The sequence below is a fragment of the Ailuropoda melanoleuca genome, chromosome 13 (assembly GCF_002007445.2).
Source record: "Ailuropoda melanoleuca isolate Jingjing chromosome 13, ASM200744v2, whole genome shotgun sequence".
NCBI classification, from domain to species: domain Eukaryota; kingdom Metazoa; phylum Chordata; class Mammalia; order Carnivora; family Ursidae; genus Ailuropoda; species Ailuropoda melanoleuca.
The window spans coordinates 2,954,046-2,976,775 of NC_048230.1; the positions used below are offsets into that span (position 1 = coordinate 2,954,046).

General features: G+C 53.3%; 1 protein-coding gene across 4 annotated transcripts in view; it reads right to left on the bottom strand.

Annotated features, from left to right (window-relative positions):
* ABR (ABR activator of RhoGEF and GTPase) overlaps window positions 1–22,730 on the bottom strand; it is a 176,025-nt gene that overhangs the window by 76,600 nt on the left and 76,695 nt on the right. For 3 of the 4 annotated variants that reach the window (XM_034640590.1, XM_019798977.2, XM_034640591.1), the window contains exon 2: window positions 16,563–16,747. In XM_034640590.1, the coding sequence (XP_034496481.1) occupies window positions 16,563–16,747 (185 nt within the window). Of the gene's footprint in view, window positions 1–3,984; window positions 4,445–16,562; window positions 16,748–22,730 lie in introns of those variants that run through there. The other variant, XM_002912301.4, reaches the window with a different exon arrangement.

The window sequence follows — 22,730 nt, forward strand, 5'->3', positions numbered from 1 at the left end:
GTGCCACCCTGCCTGTCAGTCCCCCAGCACAGGAAAGCTGCCTTCTGAGTGACACTGTCTCTACTTCCTTCCCAAGCAGGGCTCATGAAATGCAGCCACTGTGGCTGGTTCCCTCCCAGAATTTCACACAGTCTGCTACGCTTAAAGTCTGTCTGCTCGAGGCCCCCCAGTCTAAGAGCTCAAGTTCCTCCGGTGTCAGTACCTACAAGATCAGTTTAGCAAGCTCCGGCCTGGTCTTCTACTGGGTGAAGCGGCTAAATTAAAGCTTCTACAGGTTTGGGTCTAGGCCAAACCAAGATACGATCTGTCCAGGAACTGCGACCTCCTTCAAGACAATAGCAGGACTGAACAGGCAGGGCCACCTGCCATTCAGAGCCTTAGGCCAAGTGGCTCTGCACCCAGCAGAGCTGAGCTCCTGGGCCGCACCACTGTTTGGGGGGCACCCAGCAGGATCTGAGCAGAGTAGATGCCACCGGGTCTAGGGGCTGTGCCCGTGCCAAGCATCAGCCTCAGGACAGCTGGCCCCTCTCTGAGCCAAGACAATGCAGGGACAAACAGCCATTCCTCCTCTTCGAAGCGCTAGGCACTGGGGAGCTCTCCTTCAGCTATTTCCTTAGCAGAATTTGGAGGGGGGACAAAGCCCACTCTCCTGGAGGGTGGATCCCTGTATTCCAGGCTCCCTGCCTTTGGGCAGGTCCAGCAGTGTTTCCAAAGGTCAGGTGTTCACACCCCACCTTTGCAGTTTTGTCATTCATACCACCTGCACTACTGTTTACTTAATATCGTTCTTTACTACTGACTTCTTAAAAGCCCAGCCTCATCCCAAGTATTATATTTGAAATCAAAAGATGTACAAGTCATATTTTTCCTAAAACACGTTAAAATATAAACCTAACAATGAAAGTGCAAAAAATACACCTAGATGCCACCTAAAATCACATCTCGAATCATCCTAAGTAGGGCCCACAGCCTGGGAAACACCCCAGTGGGGGACACAGGCATGGCCTTCAGGATAGCCAGTGGGGGCCCAAAGACACTGGGGCCAGTGAAACAAATGTGGGCGTTTCCGATTATCCATTAAAAACTGGCACAGAATAACACCTGATGGGCTAATCTGCATTACAAAAGGACTTTTACTCCTGACAAAGGAGTTCCTTTAAATAGCAGCTTTTAGACAGCAAGGCCGCAATCAGCCCTACGTACCTTTAAATAGAATTGTATGAAAGATTTTTGGAAAGCATACACTTTACGGCCAGGAGGTGGTGTTGCTATTGGTATTAACGTGATTATTAGTTTGTAGAGAATTAACTCCTCAAAAGGAAGTCTGTGTTGAAAGATATAGCAAGCTCCGGCCCCAGCTCTGGAGGAAACCACTGCCCTATCCACCTCTGTCCCCCAGAAGATGAAGCATCTCAGAAATTACACTGAAAGCAGGACTGATTTATAGGACACCCGCTCAGGGACAGAGCCGCTGCGAGAGGTAAGTACTCCTGAAGTAAAGTAATAGCCAAGAGAGAACTGCCTTGGATTCCCACCAGCTGCTGAGAAGTGTCTATAGTGCTGGACTGCCAAGACCATCCATAGCCCAGGACAGGAACACACCCTCCAGAAGTGCCCCTTGACCACGCACGTGCGCACACACACATGCTCACATGCACGTGCACGCATGTGCACCTGGTCCCCCTCTGACCCAAACAGACATGGTCTCTTCTCCTCCGAAGTTTTTATCGGAACCCTGAGGACTTTCTCACTATATTCCTATTATCTGTGCACTTGTCCCCTCGCCTTGAACTGTGAACTCTTTGTGAGAAAGGACCACGCCATGTTCATGCCATCTCCTCCCCAGTGCGAGGCGGAGTGCTTTGACTAAAACACAACCTGAATGACTCAACGAGGTTTCTCCCCACCCCTCTGCAGCCACCCTGCTTGCCTGCTCCCTCTACAGCTGACCAAGCTTGGTAAGGAGTGAGGGCATCCCAGAGGTGTTCAGGATGAGATGGCGAGGCCTGGAGTACCCCAACACTCAGGAAAGCCCCCTTCCCCCATGCTGAGACAAGTCCAGGAAAGTTGAGGCAGCAAAGAGAGGACGACTCCGCCTAGGCGCTCACGAGGATCTGGGAGGATCAGGGTTTTTAAGTGTGGTGTGTACCTGGGCCCCCTTGCCTTCGGTGTGCTCCCTCCTTGGAACACCTCTGAGTAGAACAAGGCTGGGAACGTGGTACCCCCTTTGGAGGTCCCACGGAGCCTCGTGCACTCCACAGATTCACTACGCACCAGCCACGTCCCAAGCTCTGTGCAGTGTTCAGCAGTGAATACTACGTGGCCCTTGCCCTGGAGGAAAACAGGGCATAACCGAGGAGGCAGCTATCTGGAGTTCTGAGCCGACTGAAATACGGGCTAAGGCCCGGGTATAAGCCAGAGCCTAGAGTAAGGGCGGATCCATCAGGCAGCATATGAACAGGACCCCATCTGCGCTGGGGAGGGGTGCTCAGAGAAGACCCATTAGGGACCCCCTACACCTCCCATCCCACACACTACTTAGCTCTCAGCTGGTGTTCTTGGTTCATTACCAGACTTTTCCCCATCCTGTTCCTGGTGGGGAGGTTGCTCAGACCCCAAGCGCAGAGGCCTTTGCGGGCCTAGTGGAGATGTGACTTAACCCCTGTGCTCTGAGCTAGCACCAGATGAGAGAACCAGGGGTGGGATGCTAGCCATCGCCAGCCTCCCATTACATCTCTCTCCTCCGAGCCCAGGCCCACAGCTACAGCTCCACCCGGACGCCGCCCATCAGCCATGTCCTGTGGGTCTGTCGTCTGTTTTTCACCTCCATTAGCTCACCCTCGGAACCACACTATAGCGTGGGTGTGGCAGGGCTGTGATCCCCATCTTACAGGAGGGACAAAGAGGCCCAGAGAGGCTCAGTGGCAGCCTCCTGCCCACAGCAATGCTCCTTGCACCACGACCTCTGGGGTGCAGACGGGCCCAGCATGGGGCACAGATGGACACTCTGGTAGGCAGCCTGGCTTGCATTCTGCAAACTCCCTGCCATACATTCCCACTGGCCTTCCCTTCTAGCCACAGAACAGAGAGGAGCTGAGCAAAAGGCTCTTAGGTTGGGGCTCCTAGAAGAGGGCCAAAGACGAGAAAGAAAGGAAGAATGCACTGGTGTGGTTGCACAGGGGACCCCGCCCCTGGGGAGGAGGTGAAGAGAAGAAAAGGGGATTGATGCACAGCCCTCTCCTGCTTTGCCTTCAAGGCAGCCCCTATGACAGGACAGGGGCATTGCTGGGGAGAACGTTCATGGCCCCAGAGTGAGTGGGTTGGGGCCGGCACATGCTTCTTGCCTACGCCCACCTTGGGAAAAGTGCCCAACCACCTGGCTCCTGCCTTGAAGCCAACTGCTATCACCCCCTTTTCGGCTGATCCGATTCTTCTCCTTCAAGGAAGCTCTGTGACCTCTGGCTCCCAATCTCTCCCCATGCTCTCTTGCCTTAGCCCAGACTGACGAAGTCTCCTGCCTAGGAAGCGAGTGGCCCCTTCGGCCTGAACTTCCCAAGTGCACTTATCCTACTGTTGCTATGGAAACAATGAATTATGGCCTCCTGGTTTCAGGGCAGCCAGCTCCTCTGGGGCAGTAGGCTCACACCACTGCTGTGCCCACCAGGTGACTCATGTCACTGCCGGAGAAAGCCCCCGGCACAGCTGGCCTGGGGAAATCCAGCAGCCACTCCCGCTGAGGACAACTGGTCCAGGGGGAGGAGGCAGGCACTGCACCTCTCCCCCAGGAACAGCTGCCAGAGGAGCTCAGCCCCTCGCATCCCCTCGCAGGCATGCGCCAGCCCCTCTGGGCCGGAGTGCGGTGCTTCCACCCAGCCATGAGGTCTGTGCACAAACCAGCCATTTCTGCCCGCACACAGCTTCGGCAGTCGAGCTGCGAGCCCTGCCCCTCCCCCGACAAGCATCCAGGGCGTGTCACATTCCCACCTTCACGGCCACCAAGAAGGGGGACCCTGAGCCGGGGCTGGTCGGGGTTCCCAGCTCGCACTCGTCCAGGAGAAACACATCTTCATCCTCCAGAACCTTGTCCAAAAAGCCTATAGCCTCCTCTTCCTCTTCCATGGTAGCCGGAGGCGCGGAGGGCAAACAGGAAGCGGGGTCCACGCAGCAGCAGCAGCCGTTGCCGCCGCCGCCCCGGAGGGAGGCAGGCGGGCCGGGAGGGGAAGAGCGTGCAGGGCAGGCCTAAACCAGCATGCTGGCCTCCCCGGAGTCAGTCCTGGCACCCGGCCACGGGCTCCCGATGAAAGGCTCCATTATGAACCTTTTCCTGCTGCCGCTTCCCGGCCCTCCCGCGCGCCGGGGCTGCGGGCCGCCTCGCGCGCGTCCCCAGGCCGGGAGAGGGGAAGCGGCGCTCCGGCAGCCCCGCCGCCGNGCCCCGCACCCCGGCCGCCGCTCCCGAGCTCGGGCCGGCCGCCCCGCCGCCGCCGCCGGCCCCACAGATCCCGCCCTTTCTGGACTCGGAGGCTCGCGTTTGCTATTAATACACAGGAAATGCACGACTTGACTCGTGAGGTGGAGCCGTTCCCTCTGTGCGGTCACCGGCCGGCGGCTGGCGGAGGCTTCTGGAGCGCGGAGGAGGGGCGAGGAGGCCGCAGACGGGCCGGGCGCGGGGGGAGGTCTGCTTCCCAGAGACAGGCTTTATTTACAGCCCCTCACCAGAGCCCGAGCAGGCAGGGGGAGGAGCAGAGGAGCAGCTGCCCGCGCGGCCTCCAGCAGGACCGGGCGAACCTCGCTGTCACCTTGGGATGGCCACAAACTGAGCCCCCTTCTCATCTCTGCCTCGGGTTCTGACACCGTTGCGGAGGGGAGGCCAGGGCCTGGTGAGAAAACAGTTTCTATCACCACTGCGGCTGGGAGAACGAGGCTTTGTGCAGAGGAGGCCTCAGCCGCCTCACCACAACAGAACCCACAGTGCCAGCCAGGGTCTGCAGCCGGCCCACCCTGGCGGCTGGAGGGGCCCCACCTCCTACTCACGGGTGCTGCTGGGATGAGCAATCCCACCTCCTTGGGGCCCTTTTGCCTCAAAGGGGCCTCCGCCCAGCAGAGCCCGCCCCGCGGCAGAGGGTACAGGAAACCCAGGATGGGTAACACCAGCAGCCCTTCCCGCTCCCAGCCTGCTTCCCTTGCTTCCTCGACGGTGGCAGAAGCTCAGTCCATCCAGAGAAGTCCACACTGTGGCTGTGTAAGGCCCCAGCCAGAGAGGAGCGTGCCCTTGCTCTCCTGGGGGAGGAGTTCAGGGGCAGCACCTGAGAAAAGCTCTTTCACCACACAACACCTAGGGCAAAGATTGCAAACTCCAGCAGCCATGAGGGTGCGGATAAGATCCGTGGAAGCCAGCCAGGTAGGCACGGGGTGGAAGGAAAAAGCCGCCATTCAGCTCCAGTTGCAGGCTGCCCCATCTAGAGAAGCTGGCAGTGTGGATTCTTAGCTGATCTCTCTCCATTTAAAACCGATGGCAGATAAATGACATTAAAACAAAAGGAAACGAAACATGGTGCAGTCCAAATGACACACACCCGTGAACTGAATTAGGCCCACAGACAAGGTTGCTATTTTCCCGCAGCTGGTTGTTTCCCTGAGGGAAGCTGGGAGGTGTGTGGGTATGGGAGACAGGGGTGGTGGTGGTGGTGATCCCTGAATATCCCCTCTGTCCCATTTCTTCAGTGGAACCTGCATCTTGGAATCCAATTCAGCGTCACACACTGCCAACCCACCACTTCCCTTTGTAAGCCGGAATCATCGGGGCCACCATCCAGGTAGATCGGGTGGAAATTCGGGATTCTGGGTGGTGGGCCCTGAAGCTTCAGCCCCACTCAAGCCAACCCCGTCAATCTCCAACCCTCAACAACGTCTCCAGCCAGGGATTCCCTTGAAATCTTCCTGATGCTTCTAGCTCACAATTCTGTCTCCTAATACACAGTTGCCGGGACCAGCCAGCATGGCTCTTCATGGTGTGGTCTCTGAGCTGTCCGTTGGTGTGTGAATCTACCACCAGCCTCCTTATGCACACGTCATATCCCCTGTCAGGTGGTAATGGCCACAGCGGGGCAGGGCGGGGGGTGGACGACTCAAACTCTTTGGAAATGAGTTCCACAGGAAGGTCAACTGTGCACCATCCTGGGTCCATCTGGTGTCATTGCCTCTCTTTTCCACTGCACCTCACCTAAGAGCAGGGCCTCTGGCTGAGCCTTCAAGCTGGGTGGAGGGTTGAGGAGAGAGGAGGGAAATAGAGAAGAATGGAAATGGTTTATCCCAACCCCCCAAAAAATCTGGGAAAGCTTTGGGCTTGAGATGGGGCTCCTGCCATTCTGTGAGAGCAGAGAATCTGTCCCCACCACTGACTCCCTGTCACCAAAGCTGAAATACAGACTGAGGGATTTGGGGAAGGCTCTTTGGGGCCTCAAGGCTGACAGGGTTCCACAGAGGCACACCCCACCTTACACCCCACCCCCTCCCTCAGTCCCTGGTTTTTCCCTGTTCCTGCCCTGGCTGGGTTATAAATAGCCAAAGCACATCTGAAGGGCCCTTTCAGCCACAATTCCTCATTTGGTTTGGGCGGGCGAGGCTGCTCCCAGGGCTTGGGAACAACAGGGCCTGGCATTCCCCAGGGCACAAATGTGCCAGCCCAGGGCTCTCTGCCACCATTTCTGTCTCCAATCCTGCGAGCTTCAAGTGCACGGCAGGACTGCCCCCATTGGTCAGACAAGCAGGTGGAATGGGAGAAGGGCCTAAAAGCCCGAGGGTCCCTCCGATGTCCCTTCCCCCACCCAAGGGAGCATGAAGTAGCCTTGGAAGTCTCCTGGAGTATCCCCATCTTCATTCCCCACACCCCTAGCTAGCATAGCCAGATCAACACCCACTTCTTCCCCAAACCCTGCAACCTCTCAGAAGTTGCTCCCTAAACATCCAAGGCATCTCTGCTCCACCCCACCCCAGCTGGCTGGAAATTCCGGTGAGTAACTAGAATGCCCTTCCATCTCCATCGGGCACACAGACACCACTCAGAGGCCCTCAGTCCTCCCCCTGGGGGGGAAGTGACTCACAAGTCCCAGCAATGCCCCCTCCCTTTCCCCTACAAGCACCCTGAGCCAGCCCTGGACCTGAGCTTCCTCTCTGCATCCTCCACACTGCGTTGCTTCAGCCTGGCTCCTGTTCCTCCTTCCAGAGAAGCAGCCTGCTCCAAAGGTCTCCAACCTGCCTTACTCCAAAGTCGGATGCCTCCCTCTGCTACCCCGCAGCCTCTGCAGTCTGGACTTTCTCAAATCCCTCCGTTCCCTGTGAGCATGCTGGCGCTGCTCTGACCGCCCCAGCTGAGTCTGGCCCTCCTGTAAACCGGAGTCCCCACTCAAGCCTGGCCTCAGCCCGCTGCTCTCTACCCTTGGAGAACTCCTCCCTTCGCGCTTCCAGGCCAATGGCAGCCATCAGCATTTGTAGCTCCCGTATCTTGCTCAGCTCCGAGCATGGCATCTACACTGTCAGCTGGCTCTCCTTGCTTGGAAGCCCCGCCAACAGCCCCTCAACTCCACATATCCAGACCAAATGACCTTCCCCCTCCCTAAGCCAGCTTCCCCTTCTGGCTTCTCCACTTCTGTTGGCAGGGCTGCCATCTTGCGACTCTTCCTTCCCTCGGGCCCCACATCCCTTTTACTGAGTCGCTTGGGTTCTTCCTTCTTTTCCTCTTCTAAAGCCACCACCCCAACCAAAGTTTGCAGCATCTCGCCCCTACACAGTCAGGATCATGTTCCATTTTGAGTCCTGATCTTGCCTGTCCAGTTATCCGCTCACTCATTTGCTCCTTCACACCCAGAGAAGGCCTGGCATTACACACACAAATCTGGGAGACACAGCCGTTGGAGTGCTGTCAACCTATAGGAAGTGAAGGATGCGGGAACGAAAGAGACAGTGTCTCAGTGATCAACACAGTGGGAACACAGGACAAAGGCACTATCCCTGCTCAGAGGAAAAGCTTCACAGGAGAGTGGCTTCTGAACAGCAGCTGGAAAAGGGGAAGAGTTTGCAGGCAAAGGGAGGAAGGCCAGAAAGGAGAACTTCTGGTAAGCAAAACACAGAGGGAGGACAGAATAGAGAAGGGGCAGGAGGTGAACTTGGAGAAGTAGCCTGGAACCACACTATGGTGGGTGAGGGGCATGGACTGCCCCACGGATGAGGGGCACTGACTGAGATTTCTTTTCTTTTTTTTTTTTTAAGAGAGGAAGGTGGGGCGGGGCAAAGGGAAAGGGAGAGAGAGAATCTGAAGCAGGCGCCACACCCAGCATGGAAGTCAGACATGGGGCTCGACCTCACAACCCTGAGATCATGACCTGAGCTGAAATCAAGAGTCAGATGCTTAACCGACTGAGATTTCTGACACTTGCCATGCCCACAGTCTCAAAGCCACTGATAGTTTCCTCTCCCTAAACCCAATGGCCTTCCTTCACACTCATTCTCCATCCCTCATTCTCTTAGCCACCAAATCAATAAATATTTATTAATTGCCTACTGTGCACTGGGCATTCATAATGCAGCCACAAATGGGACACCATGTCTACCTCCATGGAGCTGACAGGCTTGGGGACAGACTGACCATTGTGAGCCAAGGCAGTGCCAGGAATGGGGCACAATCTCAGAACGATGGGTCTGAGGTACAACTCTCCCAGAAAGGAGAAAATGGAAATATCTATTGTGATTTTAAAGGTTCACAACTTCTGACCCAGCAACTCCACTTTAAGGGATTTTTCTGCAAAAACATTTTTACAAGGACACAAGGATCTATGTACAAAGATATTCACTGCAGTGATGTTTATGCCAATGCAAGACTAGAAACAGCCCACGTGTCTAGCAGAAGGGGATGGTTAAGTGACTTATGGAACATTCGTAAAGTGAAACATGCATGCAGTCATAAAGAAAAATGAGGTAGATCTTTACTTACTGATGTGCAAAACGTCCAAGACTTATTAAGTAAAATAAGGAAAATGAATTGCATAACAGTACCAGTATGATTTTAGGGAAAAAAAGCATATATCTAATATGTCACATGGAAAAATAAGGAGAAGTATACAATCAACTCTTAAAAGAAGTTCTGTCTGTAGGATGGGACTTTAGGAGACTTTCACTTTCTACATTACATATTTCTGTAAAGTTAGAATTTTCAGTGATGTAATCAGGGAAAATAAAGAAGTTAAAAAAAGAAGTGTGGCAAGTACTACGATTGGGAAAGCAGACTGAGCTCTGGGGCACAAGACAGGTGCAACTGATGCAGCAAAGGGGGTGTCACAGAAGGTTCTCTGGAGGAGGTGACATTGAAACTCATACCTAAAAATGACCAGGGGTTAGCCACGTCAGCAGGGGGCAGCGGGGCAGGACAGACAGGACTGTGTGAGCACGAGGAAATGGGTTCAGTCTGGGTGGCGAGTGTGTGTTCAGTCATTCAACCAACATTTACTGAGCATCTACTAAGCACCAGGTACAGTTCTAGGAACTAGAGTTTTCGATGAACAAACATTTGGTTACAAAACTGACAAAGCTCCATCTTGGAGCTCACATTCTAGTTGAGAGACTGGTGATGAGACTGCAGAAGTGGGCAGGGGTCAAGTGGTCAGATCAAGCAGGGCCTTGACAGCATTGCTAAGGGCTGGATTTTACTGTAGGAGATTTTACTTTTAGGAGAAAGGGAAGGCACTGGAGGCTTTTAAGCAGGGAATGACGTGACGTGACCATTGTTCAACAGTCATACCTCCCACTGACATCAGATTATTCTTTCTAAAACATTGCTCACTCTGTGCCCACAGGAAGCCACCAAGTCAGCCCAAACAAGGGCACTGGGGCCCTTGCTGGCAACTCAACCAATCAAACTGTTGACAACAGTCTTTGCTACTCCCTCTCCCCTTAATGGGCCAGGCACATTCTCACCTCCGGGCCTCATCCTGGGCTTGAAGCCTCTTCTCCCCGCTCTCTGACTATCCCTGGCCCTCTCAACTTTCTTGGCAAAAGCTGAAGCTCCACCCCCAGATTTGCTGGAGACTCTGAGCCAATAAGAACTGACCCCCAGGGGCCGGGGCCAGGAGCAGGCAGAGTCTGCTACAGCCACAGATGGAATCAGATGCATCATCTTCCTGATAACTGCACTGCTCCCTCTGCCTTTCCTTCTCTGTTATAGAAGTCATTCTGAAAATCATATATAGAGTTTAATTACATAAAGCAAATATTGGGTATAAACCAGTACATGACACTATTCATGCCGTAAAACAAACAAAACTGAAAAGAACTCCCCTCAGTGATGGATTTGAATCCTCACTCTGCCTCTTGCCATTTGTGTAACCCTGAGCAAGTCATTCAGACTTGGGGGTCTCAGTTTCCTCATCTGTAAAATGGGGTATGGCACCAACTCCAGGGTTGCAGTGAGGACTAGTACGTGTAGGCCAGTGCCTGGCAAGTGTCAGCCCTTGTTAGGTACTAGCTATTCTCCTTTTCTTTGGTAGAAGTGGTGGGGTGTGGGAAGCACAGAAGTGGGGGGCCCTAGCTCCCTTCCTGCTTCACCTCCCACCTCTTCCATTGAACTCAATGCCCAGCAGACCATTATCCTTTTCACAAACTTCTAGAGGTTCCCCCACATTCCAGAACTTACACAGCCCTCTTTACCTAGAATGTTCTTTCTGACCAGTGCCCAGGCAGAACACTACCTACTATCTGAGGCTGCCTCCCACGGACTCCCCTCCCTGGTTCCCCCACTTGAGGTCACATGACTCCTCCCTGGGATGCTGGACATCTCTCAAGGCTGTTGCACAGATGGCCTTGAAATAGAGTGTATTTGGGACAACCCCTGAGCATGCTAATTCCCCACAGCAGTTGGGACAATATCTTGTAAAAAGTGGGTGCTCCGAAAATACTTAGTGAGTAGATATGGAAGCTTACAGGGCAAGGCAAAGGGTCTCCCAAGAAGATAAATCAAGGGATTCAGATTGGATGGATGGTTCCTATGGAAATTGGTCATATGATGTGTGCTCCTCGCGCTGAAGGGAGCACAGACCTACCACAGGAAACCAGGCTGAGGAGGGAGGAAGGGTGAGTATCCATCCACCAGTGCCAAATGCAGCAGGCCAAGCATGGCTTTATCTCAATTGCCAGCACTTCCCTCCTTCCTTAGCTCACAGACTCCTGGCAGTGGCTTGGTGTCTAGCAAGGTGGGCTTAAGGGGAACACCCTCGCAGTGGGAGCTGGGGAGAAGGAAAGGCAGATTGTGCCAAGTGAGAAATAGCCCAAGACAGCTCTCACCTCCTTCCCAGCAGCTGGGCTCTCCCCTTTGTGTCTCTCTTCCCCCGAATCCTCCCCAGCGGTGCCCCCCGGCGGGGCCTGCACCAGGCAGGAATGGCACTGGGAGCTGAGCCACCTGTGCCAGGACCAGAGCAGGGGACAGGATGGTGCGAGGGCAGCCAGAGCTGGGGCCTCATGGAGAACGGGGTTCACGTCCCAGGAGAGATTCAAACTCAACTCCCACCTCAGGAACGGGTCCTCTGTGTGGCAGGGCACGAGGCGTTTTCACAGTTACCAGGTCAACTTGGTCCTCGCAGCAGCCCTTCCAGGTAGGAGGATTCATCCTCATTTACAGCTGAGGGCACCAAGGCCCTGCAAGTCGCCCAAAGCCACACAGCCAGAAAGAGGTAAAACAAAGGCGCTAAGGCTCCTGTTCTGGAAGGTCACACAGAGCGGCCGTGACGAGGAGCCTACCACTTACCCGCTGTGGGACCCTGGGTAGGTTGCGCAACCTCTCTCACCTGAGTTTCCATAGCTGTAAAAGGGGGCAATCGTGGTGCCTTCCTCACAGGGTCGTGGTGAAGGGGAACGAAGCGAGTGAATGTTTATAAAGTGCTGGGACAGCGCCCACATTAGGAAGTGCTAAGAAAGCATGCTCTTCGTTCTGCCGCACAGGCAGCACGGTGACAGGTCTGGACGCCCTCCAGACAGAAGCAACCAGTCCCCAACCCTGAGGGCGGAAGGCTCAGAGCGCATCATCCACGGGAGAGAAAGCGCTAGCGCGCACTAGTGGAGAAACCAGGCTCAGTGCAAGTCCAAGCAGTTGCGGGGGGAGGCGGAGAGGAGAAGGGAGAGGAGGAGGAGGTGGTGGTGGTGGAGCCGGGAAGGACGATGGTGATCCTTCCAGCACTCTGCCACCCTTCCTTCGGATTCTCCTGCTAAAGTCTGAACCCCTCAATTCAGCCTTTTATTAGAAACCTCTGAACTGCCTCTGGGTACCACAGGAACTACAGAATGAGTTTGACACTGAGCAGTCCCACCCACACGTGTACAAACGTTACGACTGCAAAGCGCCCTGACTAACTCTGCCTCATGGAAACCTCACCACAGCTGTGTGAGGTCAGGAAGGAGGAAATTCTCAGTATCCTCCCTTTACAGATCAGTAAACTGGAGCCCAGACAAGATGAGTGACATCCCTCAGGTCACACAGCTAGAAAATGCTAGCACGGAGACGACACCCAGAGCTTTGCCTTGTTTCCACTTTTTACGGCGTCTCCCAAGAGGGGAGACAGAGGAGTCTATGGCTTGGGGGGAGCAAGCTTTTCCGTAAGACCATGGTCCTGGCAGAGGAATGTGTGCCCCCACTTGTTAGCTGAGATCAAGACTCCCTGCCCTTCCTTCTCAAGGTGAAAGCAGGCACTCTCAGCTGAATCGAGCCAGCCGTGGTATGGGGCCCTGGCCTTACTAAGGAGCTCTGCTCAGCTTGGGCTTGAGAAGCGTGAGGGGTCTGCAGGGTGGAGCCTCAGCTCTCACCCTGATGCCTAGTGGGCTGCGCAGCTGGGGCATATCTACGACAAGGGCAGCAGAGCAAGGCTGTAGGGCCATGTTGGGGAGTGAGGAGTATGTGTCTGTCCTGCCAACACTATAGGGACCTGGCTTCAGCTGGGCTACCCTACCTGGCGGACTGATCCAACCCCAGAAAAGAGAAAAAAGCAGATTCAGTTGTTGTCTAGCAAATACCGTTAGCCTAAGTCCCTGCAGTGGTCTTGGCTCCCAAAGCTGGCAAGAAAACTCTGTGGGTCCCAGTCACCAAGGACTGAGCATTGGGTGAGCCAGACCCCATGCTGCAGGCCTCACCTGAGCTCTCCCAATCCCTCCTCGCAACAATCCTTCAGGCAGTTGGTCCTATTTAAAGATGAGCAAGGGGCACCTGGGTGGCTCAGTCGGTTAAGTGTCCGACTCTTGACTTCAGCTCAGGTTATGATGTCGGGGTCGTGAGATCAAGCCCCACATCAGGCTCCACACTCAGCACGGAATCTGCTTGAGATCCTCTCTCTCCATCTCCCTCTGCCCCACCCTCCATGCATGCTCTCTCTCTCTCAAATAAATAAAATCTTAAAATAAAATAATAAAGATGAGGAAAGTGAGGCTCAGAGGGGTTATGACACTAGTCCAGTGTCTCACAGCTGGAGAATAGCAGGTGTTCCTCTAGTCAAAGTTCACGTCCCTTCCATTCTCTGAGCTGCTGAATAAGACGACTGTAACGATGGTTACACTTAAGTGTCGACCTGATTGGGCCACGGGTACCCGGACATTTGGTCAAAATTATTCTGAGTGTGTCGGTGAGAACGTTTCTGTGTGAGATTAACATTTGAATCAGGTGGCTAGGTAAAGCAGACTGCCCTCCGTATTGTGGGGGGTGGGCCTCATCTAATCCACTGAAGACCCAAATAGAACAAAAAGGCCGAATAACAGCGAACTCTTCCTGTCAGTTGAGCTGAGACATGAGTCTCTTCCAGGCTTCAGATGCAGCCTGAAACACTGACTCTTCTTGGATTTTGAGCCTGCTGGCCTCAGACTGCAACTTACACCATTGGGCTCTGCTGTTCTTAGGCCTTTAGGCTCAACCTGGAACTAACTATACAACAGCCCCGTGTGTCCAGCTTGCTACCTGCAGGTCTGGGGGCTTCCTGGCTTCCATAAGGAAGGGCACCAATTCCTTATCATAAATCTCTCTGCAGATCTAGACACAGACGCAGACAGGCATCCTATTGGTTCTGTGTCTCAGGAGAACCCTGACCAAATACAAACACCAAACCTTAGGCTTCCCAGAACAAGTTGGCTGCAGTTTGGGTATGAAATGCCCAGCTGCCAGAGGCCAGACATCTGAATATCTAGAACAATTGTCTGATTTAGTCCAAAAGTCCCCTTGGTTCCCAAGGCCCCAACAGGAAGCCTGGCAGGGAGGGGCCCTGCCTAGCCAAATGAACAGAGCCAAGTAGCAGAAACCTTGGTTTTCTTTTTTTGTTGTTTTTTTTTGTTTTGTTTTTAACCAAAACAACCCCCAAGTACTCAGGAAGGGGTGTGTCAACTCTCTCCAGCACCCCCATGTAAACAGCAATACTTGTGGAGTCCACTAGATGGGGCCAGCGACCCAGCGGAAAGGGCGGAAATGGGACTAAGTCTAGGAGGGAGGGCCCACAGGCTGGGGTGCACCGGGCTGGAATCGTCCCCAGGATCCCCAAGTTGGATAAATGCTCCCCACCTCTAGCATGACTTCTAGCCAGCGGTGTAAAAAATCAATTCTGGGGTTCCCGAGCCCCAAGCCCTTAGTCAGTTGTCACTGTAGCACCTCTGGATTTCAAAGTCCTCAAACCAAGTTATTCCCTCGTGAGCCACCAAGCAAAATGAGCAGCCACAAAGTGAAAAAAGTCACTGCCCCAAAGCCTCAGAGCTCTAGGCAGGGTGGTGGGGTGGGATGGGGGTGTCTCCCATTTGTGCCTGCTTCACTGGAGAAAGCATCCCACCATTTCACCAAGGATCCTAAAAATCAATGGACAAGCACTCCAGCAACGTAGGTGGTCATGTGATGAGGGAAGGAACCAGGACAGGGAGCAAGGAGGAAGGCAGACAGGGGAGAAGAAAATGGCAAAGGTGCTTTTCTTTCCAGCGAGCAGCTCTATTCGGCTGCACGGTCTCAAATCTCAGCCAGCATTCCTGACCCTGGGTTGGGTCCTACAGTGAATCTTCCTGCACCCGCTCATAGTGGGGTAACAGCTGAGTCCTCCAGGGGTCCTCTAAGCTCTGTTTGGTCAGAGGCCCAAAGGTAGAGATGGGAAGCAAGAGTGTTCTCCTTGTTTCCTCTGGTTGGCCTCGGTTCAGGTCCCAGAATACTCCCTCCTTCATCAGTAGAAAAACCCTACCCTGCCTACCCAAGATGGTGGTCTCTCACCTTCCTTAGGGACAACAGGGCGACATCCCAGAATACCGGCTGTGGGGGTCCTGAACCTCAGCTGTCCCCTCCACCTCCCACCTGCCCCCACCATCCGTTTCCAAAGGAGCACTGCCTGGCAGCCACTAAGCTCCGCCTCGGCCTCTGTTGCCATGGCAACAGTGTGGCTTCCCCCAAGTGGGAAGCTGGTTGCCAAGGCCCTTGTTGCCAAAGGCTATAACAGCCACCCCGGTGTGTGAAGAGGGGGTGAAAGCTCTGGAGAGGGGCGGAGGGTGGCCAAGGAGGCTGGGAGGGAAAGAAGCAGGGGGTTCTCCAGAAATGATAGAGTCCAGGCAGCCCTCCTGCTGGAGTGGGGATTGCTGGGCCCTTCAGGAGGGGAACAAGTATCCCACGGCACCTCAGTGAATGCTCCTCGGGGGTATTAGAGGGAAGAAAGGGGACCCCCCCCCAGAACACACCTGGACAAGCCCTCTACCAAGCAGGACCGGACACTCCAAGCCCACCCCCACCCTCACATGGAGGTATGGCTTTGATTCTCCCCAACTCCAGAAAAACAGCCCCCAGAGCCCCTCTGTCTCATTGCTCCTGTGTCTCGCGTACAAGCTGGGCACAGATAGAGCCAGGCCCTGCGGCCAGAAACAGCATTAATTACAAGGATTGCAAACCTCCCAGCCTGTCTCAAAGCACGTACTTAATATTCCTTGTAAAATGCTTCTCTTTGGAGCAGAGCTCCCATCAGTAGACAAGAGGAGAGGGGGACACCATTAGGGCTCAGTCCCTTCCAGAGTCACCAGAGGAGGGCAGAATGCGGCTCTTGATCTTAGGGACTGCTGCCAGAGCAGCTCACTCCACCCCACAGAGAGCAGAGACCAGCCTGGCTTTGCTGAGCCAGCATCTGGACATCTACAGCCCACGGGTCACGTGTGCAGCCCCTGACCAGCTCTGGCCCAGAAAGAAGAGCCTGTTCCCTCCCCCAGGCCCCATCCTGCTCCAAGAGGGGCTGGAAGAGAAAGCTGAGAGACGAAGTGAGGGCCAGGGAAGCAGATGGCTGGTAGAGGAGGCAAAGATAGGTGCAGGGGTGGCAGAGAGAGCAGCAGGTGGGGGGGGGAGCCTCATCTGCGAGGGGCCCAGGACTAGAGTGAGATGACGAGGGTACCAAAAACATCCAGGCCCTCGTTTCCCCAGACCTACTTCCCCAGTAGCATCCCGAGTAGAACCTGGCCCGTGACGCCCATGCCTGGCCTGCCCCCCTCCCCTAGAACACCCTCTTCTCCAACCCAGAAGGCAAAGCCGGTGTACCTACCCCAGGTGCCAGCCCCTCAGGTGGGGTGGGGGAGATGCTGTCTCCGCCGCCCTGGCCACGGGCACTGAGCTGGGGTGACATGGTGGGCGACTCATCGATGTACGGCATGGTCTCCGAGCCCTCCGGGGGCCCCTTCTGCTCCTCATTCCCCTCTCCGTTGTAGTCGTCTGCCCCGTAGCTGAAGTCTGAGACAAGGAACAAGAAAGGCCACTGAGAGTCCTCCACGAGGGCTGCCAGGGACTGGTAGCGCAGTGGGCGCCGGCGGCGACCCCCCGCGGCCATGCCCCCCAACGCAGCATGCACGGCCTGGCCCGGGCCTCGCCAGGGGCTGGGGAGTGCCAGCAGGTGCCAGGCTGCGGTTCAGGGGCTGTTGGGAGTCGGGGAGTAGCGGCTCTACAGTCGCCCCCCGCTTAATAGCATGTCAGTTGCGGATTTCGAGCCGCTGTTGCCTTTGCCTCCTGCCTAATTCCAAGTCTAAAAATTCACAGTGGGAGCAGGAGGCAGGACGCTTCCAACTCTCCTCTCTGAGTCACCATTTTGCTTTTTATAGGGAATAAGCAGGTGGGGCGGGCCAAGCGATGTCACTTCCTGAGCCCCTCCTCCTCGGGTACCATTTGTACACTGAGCCGATCCCTGGTGTGGGGGGCAGCTTCGGGGTGGAGGGCTGAGGCACTGCACCCGGGGAGCCCTCACTCCTCCGAACAAGGCCCCTGCGCAAGATGGAGCGCAGGACTGGCAGAGTGTGGGCGAGAAGGTGGCTCCGAGGCCTGGCAGGGACATGGTTTCACAGCAGACTCGAAAGCTGGCACTTATTTCTATAATTTCAATGGAGGCTCCCTTCAGAGAAGAGGGAAGAAAAGGCTGCAGGGACGTCGAGCTGCCGTTAACCGCCTTGGTACTGCGGGCCCCGACCAGGCTGCAGAGCCCATGCACAGATGCCCCTCCTGGGGATGGCAGGCCGGGCCCACGGGGGCACAGCACCTCAGAAATGCCCCCTAGCTCCACCAGGGGCGTCTCTCCTGCAGGGGCATGAGTGACCCTCTCACTGTCCCTCACCCCGTCTGGGCCTTGTCCCATCATCTGCTCAGACGACACTTCTTCCAGGACGTCCTTCCTGGTGTCTCAGCTCAGAATGACAGCAATGTGGCCTTGTAGTGCCTCTGTGGATCTTGCCCATTCGTCCCTGTGCCCCTGGGCCGGGAACTGGGTGCCTCGGTCATCGCTGTGTGCCCAGCATGCGGCAGGATCTCGGGAAACGTGTGCGGAGTGGGTGAATGAGCAGAGGAATGCACTGTCCCTCTCAGGTCTCAGGCCTGAGCCAAATTCTCCACGGGGCCCTGGCTTCTCCTCTTCTGTCACAACATACCAGCCCCTGGGCAGCCAGCAGCCTGAGAATGGTGTCAACAGGTCACCAGGGCGTCTGGCCACAGCTATACTCTGTCCAATCTGGCCCTTTGGCAGCCGAGAGCTTCCCCCAGGCTCGCTGCACCTGCTCCCTGACTTTCTCTCCAGTCCCTGTGCTGACGGCCCATTAAGCTGTCAGAGGATGTAAGCTATTATTTTTTTTCCCCAGAATAAGCATGCATGTGAAGAACCACAGGGCCCAGCCCCCAAAATGTGTCTGTCTGGTGAGGTCTACTCACTTTGGAGAAACAGGAGGAGGGAATGAAACATCACATTAACCTGCCATCACCCCTCCAGGAGGCTCCAGGCTGCCCTGTGAGTGCCTGGAGTCAAGGCCAGGGGTGGGAGCGACGGAAAACCTGACCTGGTCTAAAGTTCAGATTCCAGCAGGCCATGCTGACTCTCCTGTACACTGGCCTATATTTCCAGAGGTCCCGGGACCAGATCCGGATAAGATCCAATTCATCCTCATCAGAGGGGCAGCCTCGGGCCTGCATCCCCCGCTCCTCTCAACCCAGCTACATTGGTAAGCTGTTGCTACCATCCCCAATTTACAGACAAGTCAATGAGTCTCAGAAAGATTTGCCCAGAAAGGACCTGAACCCAGGTCTGTCTCCAAATGCCATCCTTTTCCCTTTGAGTTTCTAACTTCCAGAGAAGTCTATTTCCACAGCTCTCCTGGTCAGGGGAGGCTGACCAAAGACAGGAGGGACGCGTGTCTGCCACAGCAGTGGGGGAGGCCCAGGAGTGGAGGAAAGTGCACACAGAGTCTCTGCAAATGTTCCCGGATACTTTCCCTTTTATTCCACCCTCTGTCAAATGCTTACAGGCCAGGAAGTTAGTCAGAGACCCAGGAGAGCCCTTACCAGGAAAATGGATACAAAGAAGACAGAGAAACCAACCCTCAGAGAAGGAAGGAGCCCTGGGGACTCAGGAGGATGGACATCTACCAAGCACAGGCTTCAGTCTATGAGAGGCCATGGATACAAAGGCTTGGCCGCCAGGTCTCAAAGAGAGAAGGCAGAGGAGGCTGCTAATAGCCAATATCCGTTTCCCCTCCTAGTAACAGAAATATCATTATATTTGGAGTGGCAGTGTGCCCAGTGGCTAACTAAAAGACTACTTTCCCTAGTGGTGTGGGCCACGTGATTAGGTCCGGGCCAATGAGATGTTAAGTGGATATGTGTGAAACTTTGAAGAAGGCTGCTAAAATCGGTTTTAAGATTGGTTGAGCTGGAAGGTATGCCACTCCCCACCCCCACCCCCACCCCCCAATGTCTCCTCCTTCTATTGCCAGTTTGGAAAGCAGATGGGATGGCTGGAGCTCCAGCAGCCACATTAAGCCATGAGGTGACATTGAGGATAGAAGCCAGTGCTGAAGCTGATGATCAGAAAGCTGGGAACCTGGGCTGGTGACGGCATAATGAGCTGCCATACCACTCCAGGACTGTCTACCTCCAGACTTCTTTTTTTTTTTTTTTTTAAGATTTTATCTATTTCACACAGAAAGAGAGAGCATGAATGGGGGGGGCTGTGGAGGAGCAGAGGGAGAGGGAGAAGCAGACTCCTCACTGAGCAGGGAGCCTTACATGGGGCTTGATCCCAGGACCCCGGGATCATGACCTGAGCCAAAGGCAGATGCTTAACAAACTGAGCCACCCAGGCGCCCCCAGACTTTTGCACGAGAGAAAAAAATGCTCATGTGATTTAAGCCACTGTTATCTAGCTTTTATATGTACTCAAACTTAATTGCAACTGATCCAGATGATTTTCCTTGACATTCTGTCTAGGTGCTTTTCCTACTGCCTTCACTGCCTTCTAATTCTCCTTGGTCTCTTAGTCTCTGCCCACCCCTTAAAAACAGGTATTCTCTAAGTGTCCTTACAATAGAATACTGCTCACCAATAAAAAGGGACAAACAACTGATACTTGCAACAACAGAAATAACTCTTACAGGCATTATGCTAAGTGAAAGAAGTCAGACACCAAGGAGCATAACCTGTATGGCTCCACTTATGTGAAGTTCTAGAACAGACAAAACTACTCTATGGCTGAAAATTTTTTTTTTTTTACAAGACGACTTCTATTTATTTTTTAACTTGGGTGCACAAAATTAAATGAATTATAATCTTTGGTTTATGGCACATTCTCATCATTAATCAATGCATGGCCCTCTTTATTAATTAATTAATGTATTTATTTTATGCTAAATACCCACGAAACTACTACTCAACATAAGAACATACCATTCACAGTAACTTATACATTTTATATATACAAGGGATTTTATAGTTATATAATATGTATCCTTACATATGGCCCATACCATATTCTAAACATAACAGCATACTGAAAGTATCTAATGTTCACTGACTAGATGAAAGAATCAATACATGTTCTGTTTCTTCACTATCTTTTGTACAATGTAACTAAGTATTAAGACAGACCTCTTTCAGTCTCATTTGGGCTGAGGGACCACACAAGTGACATCCCACTCCAAAAGAGATGTGAGACTACAAAACTGGGTTTGCAAAGGCATTATCTACAAACCGTTTTTTAAAGAGCATTAACCCCCCAACAGGGGCGCCTGGGTAGCGCAGTCGTTAAGCGTCTGCCTTCGGCTCAGGGCGTGATCCCGGGCGTTCCGGGATCCAGTCCCACAGCAGGCTCCCCGCTGGGAGTCCTGCTTCTTCCTCTCCCACTCCCCCTGCTGTGTTCCCTCTCTCTCGCTGGCTGTCTCTTTGTCACATAAATAAAATTAAAATCTTAAAAAAAAAAAAGCCTTAACCCCCCCCCAAAAAAATAGAAGCATGAGCCCTTTACCACATTAAGAGCACAACCTATTAAATTAAAAGGTGAATGGGCATTTCAGAGAGTAGTGTTTTTGGAGACAACTAGGTGTGTGCCATGAGTCCTGGTCCTTCCCCAAGGGGGAGAGGTTGTGGGTGCTTCTTCCTTAGCTGAAGTCAAGAGAAGGGGGCATAAATGGTCCACTCTATGTATGGCTGAAAATTAAAAAGGAAACAGTGGTTACCTCTGGGGTTGGGGTAGAGACAGCAGTTGATTGTAAGGGCACAGGGAACTTTCAGGGTGATAGAAATGTTCTGTATTTGGGGCATCTGGGTGGTTCAGTCGGTTAAGCATTGGACTCTTGATTTCAGCTCAGGTCATGATCTCAGGGTCATGGGATCAAGCCTCAAGTCAAGCTCTGTGCTCATCAGGGAGCCTGGTTAAGGACTCTCTCCCTCTGTCTCTCCCCCTACTTGCACACACACTCTCTCTAAAGTAAATAAATCTTAAAGAAAAAAAAAAAGAAAGAAATGTTCTGTATCTTGACAGGGATTTGGGGTACACAGGTGGATGCATTCATCACCTTCATGAAATACACTTAGGATTTGTCCATTTCTCTAAATACTGAACTCTCGTTAATGACATTCATGCTGAAGTGTTTAAGTGAGATGTACTGCCGACTGAAACATAAAAAACAAGATGGATTGATGATGCTCAAAGGAATGGAGAGATGTATGACAAAGCAAGTGTAGAAAACAGAAAACATCCCAAAAGTACAGATAATTATAGACTCTAGATGGTGGGAACATGGTATTCACTGCAAAATGCTTCTTCTTCTTTTTTTAATTTTAAGTAGGCTCCATGCCCAACTCCATGTCATGAACTCATGAACTCATGACCCTGAGATGAAGAGTCAATGCTCTACTGACTGAGCCAGCCAGGCGCCCCCACTATACAATTCATTACACTTTTATGTATGTTTGAAAATTTTCATAATAAAATGACAGGGAAAAATTGGTGCTCTCCAAGCTTCTGTCACCCCTGCTTTGCTCCCGCCCCCAAATTGCATTTACACGCCAGGGAGAGGGCTGGGCTGTAGACCCATCTCTCTGATTGGTTCCTGGACATCTCCATCCTCGGGAACCTCAAATCCAGCCTTTTCCCGGAGTTAATATGCTAGATTGCTCAAGTAGGAAACCTAGGAGTCATTCTAGATCCCTCCTTCTTCCTGTTCTGCATCTTCTAAACCCTGAACTGTCTCCACTCCCCAACCCCTGCCCACCGTCACCATCTCCTATGAGGACAATTACAACACTATCCCCCCATGAGCCAGACTGAAAATCTGATCGTGTTTCTCCCCTGTTCCAAATTCAACAGTTCCCCATTCATTTCAAGAGTAAAACCCAAACGTCCGAGCTCGAGGCCCCAGGTGAATCTACCTTTACAGGGTCATACTCCACTGCTGAGTAATATCAGACACCTTCCAGACCCTGCAGTGGGTTCTCTAGTAGCCCCCAAAAGATCTAAATGTTCAAATCTTCACCTCAGTCCCTGTGAATATGACCTTATTTGGAAAGAGGGTATTTGCAGATGTCATTAAGTTGAAGATCTCGAGATAAGATTTTCCTAGATTAACTGAGTGGGTCCTAAGTCTGATGATGTGTCCTTGTGGGAGACAGAAGGAGAGAGGATACAGAGGCACAGAAGGCCACAGGAAGAAAGCTTGGGAGAGGCAACCAGGAACTCTCCCCCTACAATCTCAGCAAGGAGCACTGCCCTGCCAACACCTTGATTTTGGATTCTGGTCTCCAGACTGTGAGAAAATAAATTTCTGTGTTTTTTTTTTTAAAGATTTTATTTATTTATTTGACAGAGAGAGAGAGAGCCAGCGAGAGAGGGAACACAAGCAGGGGGAGCGGGAGAGGAAGAAGCAGGCTCCCAGCGGAGGAGCCTGATGTGGGACTCGATCCCACA